Source organism: Stylophora pistillata, chromosome 8 (assembly GCF_964205215.1).
Source record: "Stylophora pistillata chromosome 8, jaStyPist1.2, whole genome shotgun sequence".
NCBI lineage: Eukaryota > Metazoa > Cnidaria > Anthozoa > Scleractinia > Pocilloporidae > Stylophora > Stylophora pistillata.
In genome coordinates, this window is record NC_142526.1 from 29052044 (window position 1) to 29067976 (window position 15933).

Sequence of the window (15933 nt, forward strand, 5' to 3'; positions counted from 1 at the left end):
AAACTACCATTTCTCGCCACTGCAGTGCGATTGATTTTATGTGATTGCGTTACACACAGGAAGCCATGAGTATACATATGATATACACTGGAAATTATATCCATATTTACATTATTTTACGAAATGGGTCTGGGGAAGGGCCAGGGCTTGCATTGAATTGCGCACCCTCTACTCCAAACTAAGTTCACAATATTTGAAATTTTCTGCCATTCTGAGTGAACAAGTAAACGACTTCGCTTTTTCAGGTATATCTGAAGTCGAGGAAAGCCATAAAGAACTTTCAATTTGTCCCAGACATAGAGACGACACGAGTTTTTCGTTGCAACTTGACCAAGCTCAAGCCTGCATTTTTTATAAATAGCTGAAATCAAATTACAGCTACATAAATTTTTTGAAAAATCACGGTGGCGGTCAGGATGGAATTCTGATGTATACTCATTTGACCCCACTGGAACAAGTGTAGATGTTAAAGCATAAAGCTTCTGAGACTGTTGCAGAGTCATGCCTCGATCACCTTTCGGTGAAGACTTCCCATGTGGAGCCCAATCCGATGGGCAGGAGCATGTTTTTTTTTTTTTTTTATTGCATAGCCATCTAGTCCCGAAGTCGTCTGTATGATCGAGGCTTTATATTTCATAAAGACATATAAGGCTGACTGGCATTCTGTTGTCTTGGATTCAAGCGTTTACGTGGATTCAAGAAATAAGTCTTAAAGCAATGATAAAATCCAGAGCATTGAACCGTGTCACGATATGACCTCATTGATCTTAGTGCAAAATATAAAAGCAGGACAAAGAGGGATTCATTATTTGCCTTGGCTAAACACTCTTGACATTTTTGATAATGAGAATTGAGATATTTACCTGCTCTGGCGAAAAGAAGAATGAACTCGCTTTCCAGCTGAGCATCATAGCATTTATATCTTGTAAAATGACTTTGGATGTCTGTTATGCACTTAGTTATGACTATGCATTTACTTTCTCCACTGGTCTTCCGGGAACTACAAGAACCACCAACGAGCTCGGAGAAGCTGCATGTCGCCATTTTTAGCAAACGAAGCAATTTCAAAAAATGGCAAGCAAGAAAGAGGAAGCAGAGGCGGCCCAAGCTCTCTTTGGGAACCACACAAGAAACACAATTTGCATATTTATAAGGATTTGTATGGGATTTTCTATAAGATGTCCACAGAGATAGTTAAAATTGAAAATATTAAATAAAAATGATTTACCTTGTTTCATACGTGTGTTGTTTGCTCTTGGTGTCGTTATTTTACCGATTTCATTTGATTTAAGCGGTTTTTTTTAATCCTGGTTTTCTACCACATAAAGAGAAGACAAGGCCAAACACTTCTGTCCACAGGCGGCCCAAGCTCTCTTTGACAACCACACAAGGAACACAATTTGTATATTTATAAGGATTTGCATGGGATTTTCTACAAGATATCCACAGAAATAGTTAAAAGTGAAAATATTTAAAAGCCTCTATCTGGTTCAGTTTATGATAGTTGTTGATGATTATATAATTATATCCATCAGAGTTTTTGCCGCAAGTTTGTGTCCTCGACTGCATAGCCATCTTCAGAGACAATGGGCCACTCGTCGTAGATGATTTAATCTTTCAAGATTTTAAAAGAGTAAAGAAAAGTAAATATGGTGTTGTACACTGCGAGAAACAGGAAGACGCCGAGCATGATACGTGAGCAACGTTTGGCCTTATCCGTGATCTGAAAAGCTGCAGGGTGAAAAACTTGGAAGTTGACTCTTCCTAAATTTGTCTTCAGGAAGCCAATTTCTATATCGTAACTGGAAAGGGCGATCATTTCGAGTTCTGCGACAGTTACTTCATACAAACTGTTGAGTGTTTGCAGATCATTCTTCACTGGTTGTTTCTTGACGAGTGGAAGTGATTTTCTGTTAACCATTTCGTTTTGCAAGTAGAAACCAATAAATGGAAAACCAAAGAACAGGAACACCACGGCGGAAGGGAGCGAACCAGCGCCACCAAAACTAAACACAGCCACAACAATTAAAAACCACAAGGGTACACCGCGGTAAATTGGTAGATATGCTTGAGGCATAAAGCGCTTGCTCTCTATGAAGATGTTTGTGAAACGATGCACAGAGGCGCGAGGAATATTCACTTTATGGCCAACACTGTCTATTCTTGTTTGCCTGTAGCGAAGAAGTTCAGCCGCCCATAACACAGACATTGTCACACTGGTAAGAACTGTTCCTTAGCCAAGAAAAACTCGTCACGGTATCGACAAGAGTTGATTGTTACTCGTTAAGCGAACTATACTTTTAGTGTTGTACGAAAGGCTGAAAATTGTGGACATACAAAGACAATTTATGAACAGACCTTCGAAGAATCGCTATTACTTCGCGATCGTGAGTGGTAAAATAAAGATCGGTCTTTCCGGGAAAACGGATTGTTCCAATTGTCATGGAAACCTGACTCCAAGAAACGCATGGTATGATAATAGCGAGTGGAAAGGAGGATGGATGCCAACTATTTCACATATTTTCTCTCTGCTTTGTCTGAGGGGATTTAAGACAGATAGCAAACCTGGTAAGCTCTCCTTTTCCCTCGACATTTACTCCAGGCAGCTCTTTAAGGCTCAATGGATATTGCTAGCTTTATAGTCACTTTCTTCTAGATATCCATGCACTTGAGCCTTGCTTATTAAAAACCAGTCAGCCGCATAAATTTGTTGTTAGTCTAAGAGGTCAGTACTTGAGTTTGCTGTCATGCAGTTTTCATGTTGGATAATTAGAAGAGTTGTTGAAAATTCAATCAATCCACCAAATTCTTATAAACAAGAGTTGAAATATACTGAACTGTTTTCGGAGGTTAATGACAAATTTCTCAAACCCTGCAAGCGTTTATGCACGTTATGTTTTGGTAATGAAAGCTTTTCAATACGACTCGATGGAAATCTGTTGATTTATTTCTGTGGTTACTCATAACTACAAATCAGGGATTGCAACAGTGAACTCCATGTAAACTACTGTTTTTTACCATCTGCATAACATGATGTCCGTCTGTACAGCGGCCTGGTCAGTCAATGGGCTACCACAAAGTAGCAGTTGTAAATAGAAGCCACCAAGTAAGCGAGCAGCAATACTCGTGACTGACACTTGGCGTCGGACATATGTTTCTTCGCTCTCTTGTTGAATGCCTGAATTTGGATCGTTTCCTGTGAAAGTTTAACAAAACCAATCCCAGCTTGGTAATTTTGGAGAGCAATTCCATCAAGTTCAGTGATGGTCACCTCGTAGAATTCGTTAGGGCCTTTCTGATCATCGAAGAAGGGCTGTTTGTGAACAATAGGCAGAGTTTTCTGATTCACCCACTCGTGTTGGCAGAAAATCATGAAGAGCAGCAGGCAGGCAACGAGAAAGAACGCAGGTACGGCCTTAGATACACCATAAACAACAATGCCTCCAAAGACGCTAAAACCACCCGGGATTGGGGTGATTCTTAAAAAATGCGGACAATTGATGTAAATGGGCAACTTCTCGTTCGGGAAGTAACGTTTGCTCTGCTTGATGTAATGATTTGTATACGCGTGGATTTCATTTCTGACTTTAACGGGGACACCAACATCTTTAACCTCAACTCGTTTGGTGTGCACCCGTTCGAGTTCGATCCTCCCTGGGTTAGCAATCAAGCGATCTCTGTCAGACATGTTGGTTTACCTCCAAGCAACGGCAACCCGGCTATGAATGCAATTGAGTAAATTAGTCCGGCAAAAATAAAAATTTTCCATACAACAATGTTTTTACATTTGCTGTTAATTTGACTGAACAATGCAGGTAGGGTGAAATTGTGCAAGAAAATAAGCTTCAGGATCGGAGGCTTTCCTCGAATTAAAATCATTTCGTAGAAGGACTTTTTTCAAGAACGTGAGAAGGGACAAATTTTGTTATTTGTCTGAAGTACGGCAAAATCGAGAAGTGCTCAGCGTTCTACTTATTTCAATGTTCATAAGTTTTTACGCTGATTCTCCATTCGAGGTACCATGTATTTGTGGCTTCAGGTCCGTGAGCATTGAGTATAAAAGCGAAAGGTGGCAAATAGATTTGAAAGTCACTTCTTCAGTCTCTTCCCATCAGTTCAGTCGGTTTTAATATCCGTATCAAACGGTTTCGACGTAAACTGAACGAGGTTATCTGTGTGTTATAGTTTTTTGTGTGTAGAGAGAGAGCTGGAATTACTTCAGGGTTTATCTGATGATATCAATTTTACTCTTACCTTTACTGATTTAGTCCAAAGGACGTACCTCACACGGGAAGACAATTAAGCAGGAAGCTCTTTGCAAAGCGAAGAATAACAAGTGACCTACGTTGACATGAGATGCCTTCCGCGAAATTGCAAATCTGAAAATACCCAGTACCCCTCCTCTCCGGTCATCGTAATGGAAACCTCAGACCCCTTGTAAACCGGAAAAGATCGAATAATTTGCCATCTTCCCATCAAATTCAGCCTATCAATTATACTGGGAGGTTGTCATCTTTGAATTCTGGATTTTAACCTTTGGTATTATCCTCAAGACGATCTCGCTTCTCGCAAGTCACATTTGCTATTTACATATGTTTGTTTATTCGTTAGGTAAAATTTGAGCCAATTCAGTTCTCTCGGAAATTATGCCAGACTATCAACTAATGTTAATTGTTTTTCTTCGAACACAGCTCTCGATTCCGCTCTAAAAAGCAACTTTTATACCACACTCACGTGAAAAAGCCTAAAAATATATTGCTGAAGATTGGCAACAAATTGAGTACAGCAGCACAGATCTTAGACAAAGATCAGTGAAGAGAAGTTGGCGAATCGAAATACCGAGGCTTGAAGAATATCGACTTTGTGGCTAACACATCAATGTTTTTCTTAAGCCAAGAAGCTTAGCCACGCGTAACTCGGGCATTTTACTGAGGTACTGTTCACCCAGTCGATAAAAGACTCGTACTTGGGGGACGATTGAGTAATCGCACTACTCAGAAGGTCGACTGTTACTCGTCCAACGCATAGCTGTATTGTTATTCGGGCTGTAAATCTAAAAAGTGTGGAGAAGTGCTGGTAGAGACCAAAAATGTCCAGAGAGCCCCTGAATAAGAAGATGTCGATTAGCCACTGCAGCGTGATACCTAAGTTACTATCTTGCTTCTTCTTAAATTTCTAGTCAACTAATCCCCGGTCAGGACTTTCTGTCATGAAAACTGATTTATAACATAACCAAAGTAAAGCGCGCGCTCTGATTGGTCAATTTAGCGTCCCCCATTGTACGCCACAGCGTACAATAGTGTACGCTGTGGTGTTTACCATTTGTTAAATGGTGACAATGGCCTCTTCAAAATTGGATTCCAAGAACACGCATGGCGTCAAAATGCGAGGGTACGGAATCCGAGGGGACTCTTGTTTTGATTACAAATGTTTAAGTTGTTTGATTAAGGAGCTTTTTGTCTTTCTTTACAGAGATAAGTTCGCGTTATAAATATGGTGAGAAACCGGCATTGCATGCGACTCACCAAAGCTTTTCCAATCAGTCTGAAAGGGACCGGCATGAGTACGAAAGTAAACGTGAGGTAACTTGCAAAATGAATCTACGTCTTCTATAATATCTATAATCTATCTTCTATCATATAGCACATGAAATATTTCGATAAAATATCAAGCAAAACAGTTTTAAGGAAATGTTGGTATTTCTGGTACATTGGAACTAGAACCCATCGGCCAACCCTGGGAGTCTATCCTCTGAGACACAAAGTAATAGGATCATAAAGTTTCCATCAAGAGGGTCGTTCTAGTGGGAGTGGAGAGGGTGCATGTTTGTCGCTCAGAAGCTTTCTTTCAATGTTAAACTGAGTGTTTTCAGTGACTACCCATTCACCCTGTCTACATTGCTTGCTCTTCACTTCCCCCCTAAACTGGTCCTCTTTTCATCCACTACAGCCCCTCCCGACCCTCGCTCCAACCCAAATCCTCCGCAGGTAATCCTGTCATTTCGTTTCATTTTTTCCGATCCCACTGATTACCAACCATTTTCTCGTCCCTCAAGTGTTCGTCTCAAATACCAAGGGCAAAAAATACAATAAAACCTGTTTTTCAATAATATAAATATTGTATTTCATGATGTTGTAATACTAAAAGTATCGAAAAATGTATACAATACATATCTAAAAAACCTTGAAGTCTTTTCCCTTCAAATGAAATATTGTTACAATAGAATACTCTTTTGGATAAACGACCTAATTCCAGTCTACTAAACTTTCAAAACACGAAAGTTCTAAGCCATACTCGTACCAAAAATCATACATGGTTTGTAACTAATAACTTTAATATAATTTATAATTTAATTTTAAAGCGAATAAACTCTTCTTGAATCGAAACATACTTATTTCTGTAAGCGGCAATATCATTAAGTCAAACTTTTAGTGAGGATGTCATCGATCAGCAAATCACCATAACACTCAAAACATTTCAGTGACTTATCCACAGTTACAAACGAAAGTCGGAGAAAAGAACTAGATCAAGCCACAAACCTTGCTATTTACCTCAATACTGTTACGACTCTGACTTTTAAATATAAATAAAATGAGTCCTCTTCAACTGTTGATTTAGAAGCTTTGGAAGAAAACATATCCTACCATCTGGAAATCATGGAGCTCTGGGCTTCAAATTGATTCATTTGAGAAATTAACGACCTCAAAATTTGGAGCAATATCATTCAATTTGTCTTGAGTGACGTCAAGGAAAAAGCAACCGCCCCAAATGATTTGAAAAATACATCAGAACCTTTAGGTCGAGAGCTTCCCCGCTAGTTAGCTCGTTGAAAACAGGGAACGTCTCCGACCACCTGACACAGAGCGAGCAACCGTGTTGCAGTCATTTAGATCAGATCCCGAAGATCTTCGATGGAACCACGAAAATCTCCGAAGCACCGATTGAGATTTGTTGGTATCTTCCGGAGCTTTCTCGTCGTCCTTGTGCAGAATAGCAACGGCAGCGCTCTTGAACACCTCTTTAACATTCCAGCGTGTTTTGGCGCAGCATTCCACATAATCACGTGCGGCGATAGACTGCGCCATTGAAATAGCCTGAAATAAAAAAAAAAAAAAACAGAATCATAACAAGGGCCATTTTAAGGACAAACTAAGTGCGAAGTCTGACTCGTTCAAACAATAGACATTGTCATGATAGAGATATCAGGGAGCCTAAGCACAATGTTTTAGAGATGCGAACTGCAAGATGAGAGTTCTCCGCTGACAATGTGATTTACCTGGAGTCTACTGATGCTGTCACTCTCCTCAGGCTCCTGACCCGGCACGGTCAGATAGAGCTGCAGAGCCGCGTCAGAGCGCAAGTCATTCTTACAGCCAATCAACAAGTATGGAACTCCCGGGCATGCGTTACTGATCTCGGGGACCCACTGTTAAGGAACAAAAACGATGATAAGAAGTAAAATAAAATATTTGGCCACTGTAAGTTTATAATTGAAGGAGACACTAGGTACCTTGTCAACGACGCTTTTTAGCGATGGGGGATGCCCAATATCGAAACAAATCAGAATGACGTCAGAGTCCCGATACATCTCCCTTCTGATGCTATCAAAGTCCTCTAGTCCTGATGGGAGATGAAAAGATATCCTTTGTGAGATTAACAACACTTTGTTAAAACAAAGGAGTTTATAGGCCGAGAGAAATTCAGGTCTTATTATCATCTCTTGTTTACACCCATTTCAGTTCTTTGCAGATGGAGATTAACCACAGGAAGAAAAAACACAGTACTAAGAAGTGGTCATTGTTTCCTTTAGGTATGACTGTCTTTTTTCCATTTTTCCTCCACTTGTAAATAAAAGAGGTCTGTTTTGGGATTATCGGCTGGCAGGTCGTCCAAGTTTCGTATTTCTTCAAGTATTTACCTGATATTTCCCAGAGCATAACTTCTATTCTACTTTCTTCTGTCGTGATATCTGCCACGCATTCGCCAAAAATACACGATTCTTCTGCCTGTTGCGGAAGTAAAACTTAAAATTACAAGAAAACACTGTCAAGTAAAGTAAAAAGGCCTCAAGTTGAAGATTTCTTAGTGGTCATCAAAGCAGCGAAATGAAAAGGGAGCATGACTCATTTAACCGGATAGCCATTGATGAATCAACTGATTGGCAAACCAGCATCCGCCACAAGAGTTAATTTTTTGGTTAGTCACTCAGTCAGTCATCAGCCGGCCGCGGGCAGACTGCGGCCAAGTAACTCAGGTAGTCAGTTAGTCAGTCGGTCAAACAGTCAACTTGCCATTCAGTTAGTCAGAGAGTCAATCAGTTGAGTCAGTCACTCAGCCAGCTAGTCAGTCAGTCGGCCTGCCAATCAATCAATCAGCCATTCTGTAAGTCTGCCCGCCTACCGAACTGCCACTCTCTTGATCATTCGGTCAGTCCATCAGTCAGTCAGTCTGCCAGCATAGTTAGTAGAGGCCAGCCACTCAGTTAGTCAGAGGGTCGGTCAGTTGGTCGGTTAGTTGGTCAGTTAGTCAGTCAATCAGTTGGTTTGCCGATCAATCACTCAATCATTCGGTCAGTCTACCCGCCAGCCAAACTGTCAGCCTCTCGATCAGGGAGTGGGTCAGTCCACCATACAGTCAGTCTGCCAGCCACTCAGTTAGTCAGAGAGTCAGTTAGTTGGTCAGTCAGTCAGCCAGCTAGTCAGTCAGTCGGATCAATCACTCAGTCATTCAGTCAGTCTACCCGCCTGAAAATTGAAAATTGAAATTCCAGCCAGTCAGTTGGTCAGTCTGCCAGCCAATCAGTTAGTCAGAGAGCCAGATGGTCTGCCAGCAATCTAGCCAGTCAGTCATTCGGCAAGTCAGTCGCTCTGTCTACCAGCCAGCCATTCGGGTAGTCTATCAACCTGCCGCCACTCAGTCAGTCAGTCAGTCAGTCAGTCAATGGTTTGGTCGGTCAGTCAGTCGCTCATCCAGATTATCTATTAATTCATTGATTCCGGCCCCCTATAAAGAAGAGGGTAGAAACTGAAGAGAGAGATGTTCAAATTAATTTCATGTTCCGAGAAAATGCACCACTTACCTCAAAATCACTTCTAACAAGTGCATTCAGCAGACTCGTCTTTCCACACTCACTGTCACCAACGACGCATAACTTGTACCTCTCTGTTTGACGTGAATACTCCAGGCTTCCCTTTTCGTTTAAATTCACATCCAACGAGTCATCGTTTTGTTGACTCTGTTTAATGCAGAAATGCAAATCGATAATGGGTATTCAGTTTAGTGCGAATAATTGCCTACTGTGACGAGAAATTCCCCTGTCGCTTAGTGGGAGAGACATGAGGTGGCCTAAAGGTTAGCGAATTGGATTCCAGAACGAGAGCTCTGGGTGTGAGACCTGGTCGGGTCATTATGTTGTACTCTTAGGCGAGACATTTTTTACTCTCTCCCCGTGCCTCTCTCCACCAAGAAATATGACTGGGAACTGAAAGGAACCTGACGATGATTGGGGTAACCTGCAATAAACTAGCATGAGGCAGTGAGGCTCTCTGTATCTCGAAATTTTCCTATTGAATCCCGAATAACTTTCCATACCCAACTGAAAATTGTCTTATATAAGGTTTATGCATTTTTTTCTGCACTCCTCTGAAACGTAAATAGTTCAAATTTGCGCGGGAATCTCCCCCCCCCCCAATCCCCCCTCTTTATTCGGTAAGCCAATCATAGCTAATGAACGCTTAGAGACTGAGCTCGAAAAGGAACGTTTTTTTATTAAATTGTTATTATTAAAGAGTGAACTTGTGACGCTGGAATAACACCCAACAGAATTGTGAGTGGTTTTCCCTTTTTCTTTGTCTAAGGCTCAATGTCTGAAAATTTCATTTTTAATGCTGGCAATAATGTATTATAACATAACCAAAGTAAAGCGCGCGCTCTGATTGGTCAATTTAGCGTCCCCCATTTGCCCATGGGTGTACGCTGCTGACGTGAGCAAATGCAAAGACTATTAATACGCGCGCGCTTGTTTTTTCTGGCGCGTAAGATTTGTTAAATAAAAGGGAACTCTTTAGCTACAATGTATCAATGTTATGTTATAAAACAAATGGTAAACACCACAGCGTACACTATTGAGTTATGGATGCACTTGGGAGGTTTGCTAAGCACTCAAGAAGCTAGAGTCGCTCTCGGCTATCGCCTGGAGCGACTCTTACGCTTCTTTCGTACTTAGCAACCTCCCGCGTGCTTCCATAACTCAATAGTGTACGCTGTGGTGTTTACCATTTGTTAAATCTCGCCGATTCCTTTGGACAGTTGACTACTGCAATTGTTATTTTACGCCGACACTTGGTTGGAATAAAGTAATACAAAAAATTGGTAGATTCTAAGTCCAATCTTCCCTGATGATCTTTGCAACCGCTCATTTGCAAATTTAGACGCGCATTTCCTCCTGAACTGTAAAATCAACATGGCGAAATTATGTATGACTGTGATAACCTTTGGCTGAACTTTGCATGATGTTAAATGATGAAAAACTTACAGAACAGCTCTTCATAATGATCAAATCTAAAAAGAGGTTTTCTAGAAAGAAGAGTGAAATTAATTTTAAAATAGTTGGACTGTCAAATTTTTGGAGGTGAAAGAATATCATGAACAACTATAATCCTTTTCACATTACAGATGCTTCTTTTAGGAGCTAAAAAAAATTGTTCGATAGATTGTTAAAACCATTGATTTGGTCCTTTTACAAGAGAAACTAAACTGATAAAGTCAAATGAGTCAGCGGAGTGATGTGTCATACGTCTTTAACAAAGTTTGAAGGCTATGTGAAAAAATACGCAGCAGTAGCTAGTAGGCGTTCGAATTCACATTAACACGACATCCAAGTCAAATATCTAATGGCTACGTAATTAATTGAGTAATTTAAAAGCAAACAGAAATCCTTTGTGGTCACGTATTCAAAACCAACATAACAATTTGATAGATATATTTTTAAGCCGTACATATGTAGCCATTGATATAAGATATAAGATCTACATGATGTAAAATTTTAGCTAAATAATTGGCGAAAATATAGATCAAAACAAACGCTTATATTGCCAAAATATCATAAAGATGAGTTGCATAGAATTTGAAGATAAAGAATTTAAAGTAGAATTCTTACAAGATTTAGATGTATAATTCCACAATAATCACTACTCGCCCACTCTTAAATTTCAGGCCAAAAACTACGAGTAATCTCTGGGGCGTGTGCTATAGATGAAATACCGCTTAAAAAAAAAAGAAACAAATTAAAAAAAATTAATTATAGAGATAGCTTTTCCACAATGAATAGCTGTCAGTTTTAGCTAAGTGAATTCTGATAAAAATGTGAGAAGTCCTACTGTTGTTAGCTGACGCCCGCTTTCCTTTTGGTGATGGATATGACAACATTATATAATTTTAAAACTCTCCGCCGAACTTCGCTTGATCACGTAATTTATAATTGATGCTGATTTCTTGAAGCTAAACTTCCATTGAGACGAAATTAAAAAGTGTCAAGATGCTGCTAAATAACTAACCCTGGGAAAGAAAAATTTTCGGCACTGACTGAGTGCTAAAATGTTGGGAATAAAAGATATTTCGTAAGACTTCCCCGAAAATTTTTAGAAAGAGCCTCGTATTGAGATCACGTAATTGAGGATCATTTCAGCGCGAATCTATATTTTAACATCTAATGTGTTTGGCGCTCCATTATTTAGTCAAAGGACGAATTTTGCAGGCTGTTTTCCTGAAGATTTCATCAATTAGACCTAAGATAAAGTGTTTTTCGATTTAAGCAACTGTATCTCATTTTATCAAAGATACGAATTGAACCTCAGGGCTTTCATTAGAGATATCTCGCAGTTAACATTTACAACAAAACGTGAATTGTCAAATAAGCTGAAATAACTAACAGACCTTGAAGAAAGATACAGCTGGCAGGCTGAACGCTCTTTTTTTCTTTCTGATTCTGTGGTGTTTCATCGACGAGTTAAGAGGACCATCAGTTGTGTTCACTTTCGGCTAGTGTCGCCGCTTAAGCTCAAAACCAACTTTACTGTTTATGCGAATTCGTTTTCTCTTCGAAAAAGAACTGACGACTTCCCCAATCGACTGAAGAAGATTTCCTGTCTTTTAACTGGCTTCTTAGAAGCGCAGTTTATTGTCATATTTCCAAACTTTGACGCGTATGCAAATAGATTCATCCTAGAAACACCTGTGTTTTTCCGGTTGCGTTTATATAATTGTCACTGGTAAAGCTGTATTCAGTAAAGTGGGCAATCAGTCAAAATCCTTTTCCCGTCAAAGCTCGCTCTTAAATTAACTGTATTCGATCTCTCAAGTTTGTCCGTACTTTACGAACATTCTGGTAAATTGAACTAATGTGTTGCTGTCGGGAAGTGTTTACATTTCTTCTGGTGCCAGAAACAAATTTATGGAGATAAGATGCATTGCATTAAGGAAAAGCCCATTTGTTTTTAAGGAAACGTCTGTTTAGTCTTTAATTAAATTCCAAAATTTGAAAATTTAATCCTCAGCTCAATTTCTTGATTACAGTGGAACCTCGATTTAACGAAGTGCCAAGGGACTGGAGAAATTCAGTGGTTCGTTATATCGAAGGTTCGTTATATCGAGGTTCTGTGGCATAAATTTTACTGTACCTAACCCGGGCTGGAACTGAAGTATCGTTCGTTATACCGAGGACTTCAGGGGGGGGGGGGGGGGCGTTTACCAGACAATCGTCAGCAAAAGTTCTGCAAAGATATGCCTATTTAACATTTTAAATAGGTATGATGAATATATGAAGTTCATATCTTTTGAACTGCGATTATAGATACGTATGATGCACGATCCTCGCAGTAGAGAGCGCTATTTATGCAATGGCGAAAATCAGACCTGAAAAAAATCAGCCCTGCACGGGATTCGAACAATTGACCTCTGCGATACTAGTGCAGCACTCTACCAATTGAGCTAACAAGCCAACTGGGAGCAGGCCGTTAAGTTGATTCGTAATAAACCCGTGATGATAAATCAGATATGATGAATATATGAAATTCATATATTTTGAACTCATATCGGGTTTATTACGAATCAACTTAACGGCCTGCTCCCAGTTGGCTTGTTAGCTCAATTGGTAGAGCGCTGCACTAGTATTGCAGAGGTCAGTGGTTCGAATCCCGTACAGGCCTGATTTTTTTCAGGTCTGATTTTCGCTATTGCATAAATAGCGTTCTCTACTGCGAGGATCGTGCATCATAAGTATTTTAAATAGGGTCGCGCACGAAACATTTCCCATTTCGTGCCTAAATTATGATGATCTCCGCCTCCTTCCCGCTGTCTAAAACTGACGTAAGGTCCAATACTTGATTGTTGTGCAAAAAAAAAAGGTTTCAATGATTACAATGATTAAAATATTCTTTTATAACGGCCACAAAAGGAAACGAGCAAGATCATCGGAGTAGAAAGCTAGCGTATTATTGACATATTATCTTTTTGAGTTTACGGAAAAAAAGAATGCATATCAAGAGTGTGTTAAGTACTTCCATTCAAAGCCTACAATTGATTATTCTATCGACTTTCTAAACAACAACACAAATCGGCGTTAAATTCGTTGAATTTTTTTAAGTTTTTCAGTGTAAAACGCTACAGGGTTTGGAATGTCGGCTTGTTTTAAAGATCGAATCGGTAGCCTTAATTTTCGTCAACGATCGCCTACGCAGAACTGCTTGCTGACAGTTTTCCATGAATATTGGGCTCCACTTTAGCTTCACAGATTCTTTGGAAGCAAAACGATCATTACATTTGAAGTTTTCTTATTAGCTTCATGCATTTTCGTTGAGAGATCGAGAAAAGAAAACCCATTATTATACAACTCAACGGTTTTGCAATTTTTGTAAATGAATCCTTGGCATTCAATCAGAAATTAAATGGATTCCTGACGTAAAATCGATCAGTGTTGGGCAGCTGATAATTACTTATAAAATTCACATCAACATAACAATCAGTTACATAAACAAAGGATTTAATCGACCCAATATTCTAGATTTAGCTCAGCTTTAAAACATCTGCCCCCGCACAGGTTTCCATCAGATACCATGATCTGTTTTTCTCTCAAATAACTCAACTCAGGAAATCACGTGCACAGAACTGCGACAAGGCAATTTATTAGTCATAGATATTGATACAATTTTCAGATTGAAATTTCAGATCTTTTCAGCCACAACACAGGATTGTTAGTAATACAAAAACTTATAGCTAGTGGGTTGGAATATGTTCAGGTTTCCAGTGCCATTGTCTGTGTATAGCACGCCTTTCTTGTCGTGCAGGGAACGAATTCTCTGGAACTGACTGCATCAGATCGGCTGGCGGTCACGACAAGGATGTGGAACAATAATGCCCGTAAAAGCACTCTCCAAAGTCAGACTGATGCATTGTTAATGTTCTTGGTGGTTTACCTTATTGTTACCACTTGAGCGACATAAAAGTTGTTGATACTTGTAGAGTTAATGCGACAAATGGATTGTTAGTAATTCATATCGAGGCTGCCCTGACTCTTTCATCAGCACTAGTAGAAACAGTTTGGCTGTGTTGAACGAGCGCACGCAAATCTGGCTGTGAGAATAAATACGTGCGACTTATTTAGCATTCTTCTGTTTCCATATTTGCAAAGCACTTGAATTAACAGAATCACAAAACGTTCGTAAGAAATGAAAACGGAACTACGCACAGAATGCAGCAAGAGTGATGTACATCTCCCGCTGTGGTTTGATTATTTTTAGACAACCTTTAACTCTACCTGGTTCGGCATTTCAACTGATAGTTTATGATCGTATAACATCCTACACGAACAAATTCAGCGGCTTAATTTCTTTTACGCAAGATTAGGTCAGTTTTGTATAAGTATTCTTCGTGAGTGCTCCGTTGCAAACCATTCTCTGCTTATAAAACGTATGGCCATACTGATCACAGATTTAGCTTCGCCTAATAATGTTTGAATCATCCTACAAGACGCCTTTTAACAGAGGTAGCAAAGGTATTCTTGAAAGAATCACGCTCTTTGACCAAAGCCATAGACATTATATGAATAAAAGCAATTAAAGTTAATTAGCACCTACTAAGTAGAACAAGAAAGCCGAGGCTTCATCGAAAAATGATTACTTGAAGAACTTAATCCTTTAAGTCTAAGGTTAGCAAAACTATTGCGTAAAAGAAATAAACATCGGAAGTGTTTCAAAAATCAAGGAATTTATTGAATGGTGACTGAAAACTGATGCTTGTTGTTTTTAGACGACAGAAAATGACGGTCATGACAGCTGTATGATTCTTTATCGGCTTTACAAATGGGCGCCGAACGTGGCTCTATTTAGAGTAATAGATACTTACCAAATGCACTGAGTTGGTAGAGTTCCTTCGTCTCGATTCATCTTCCAGCAAAGCCTCTAAGCGCTCTGGATCAAACATTGGCTCGGAAATCACTGGGAGAGCACTCCTTCGACGCGCCATTCTGTTCAGAATTGTCATGAATGCCTACAAGAATTCTGTCGCAAATTGCGCCCCATCCACAATCTTCCGGGTCTTTAGCTATATAGTGCCAAGCGCTCTGGCCTGTAGTTAATTTGTTCCTTATGGCGTTAAAATCCAATATGAATTTAGTCCAAATATTCTTAGCAGCTAGCAGCTCATCATGCACGACTCTTTGACCTTGTGTTTACAATCTTCGGCTCACCAGCGAATGATTGAATCTGTCAGTGAGGTTCAGCTGTGACCAGGTGACGGTTGAATGGCCTCGCTCATGGGGTGGTACTCACGAATAACGGACTTAAAATTGCGTCATAACTCGATATCACCTGCCCCCTTTACAATCTGCTCACGCCTGCTATTTTTCCTAAATGCGTTTTACGAAATACGTGTTCAATC

The 15933-nt window shown here is 39.8% G+C and overlaps 2 protein-coding genes across 6 annotated transcripts; both read right to left on the reverse strand.

The window, feature by feature from the left end:
* Positions 1 to 1133: 1133 nt before the first annotated feature.
* On the reverse strand, positions 1134 to 4589 carry LOC148725761 (uncharacterized). Its single transcript, XM_088730711.1, has 2 exons — positions 4255 to 4589; positions 1134 to 3719 (listed from the first exon to the last, which is right to left on the reverse strand). Exon 2 carries the CDS (start codon positions 3686 to 3688, stop codon positions 3062 to 3064), a length of 627 nt encoding a protein of 208 aa, XP_088586837.1. The 5' UTR covers positions 3689 to 3719; positions 4255 to 4589; the 3' UTR covers positions 1134 to 3061.
* Positions 4590 to 6098: 1509 nt separating this feature from the next.
* On the reverse strand, positions 6099 to 15933 carry LOC111322361 (rho-related GTP-binding protein RhoB). Of its 5 annotated transcripts, none has more exons than XM_088730709.1 (7): positions 11935 to 12351; positions 10535 to 10575; positions 9080 to 9235; positions 7919 to 8006; positions 7511 to 7620; positions 7277 to 7426; positions 6099 to 7094 (listed from the first exon to the last, which is right to left on the reverse strand). In XM_088730709.1, exons 2-7 carry the CDS (start codon positions 10547 to 10549, stop codon positions 6819 to 6821), a joined length of 795 nt encoding a protein of 264 aa, XP_088586835.1. In that variant the 5' UTR covers positions 10550 to 10575; positions 11935 to 12351; the 3' UTR covers positions 6099 to 6818. The 5 variants fall into 5 exon arrangements, with proteins under 5 accessions (XP_088586835.1, XP_088586836.1, XP_088586833.1 ...); XM_088730710.1 differs by lacking the exon at positions 11935 to 12351 and adding an exon at positions 11159 to 11851; XM_088730707.1 differs by lacking the exons at positions 10535 to 10575; positions 11935 to 12351 and adding an exon at positions 15400 to 15933 and having other exon boundaries at positions 7919 to 8002; positions 9076 to 9235.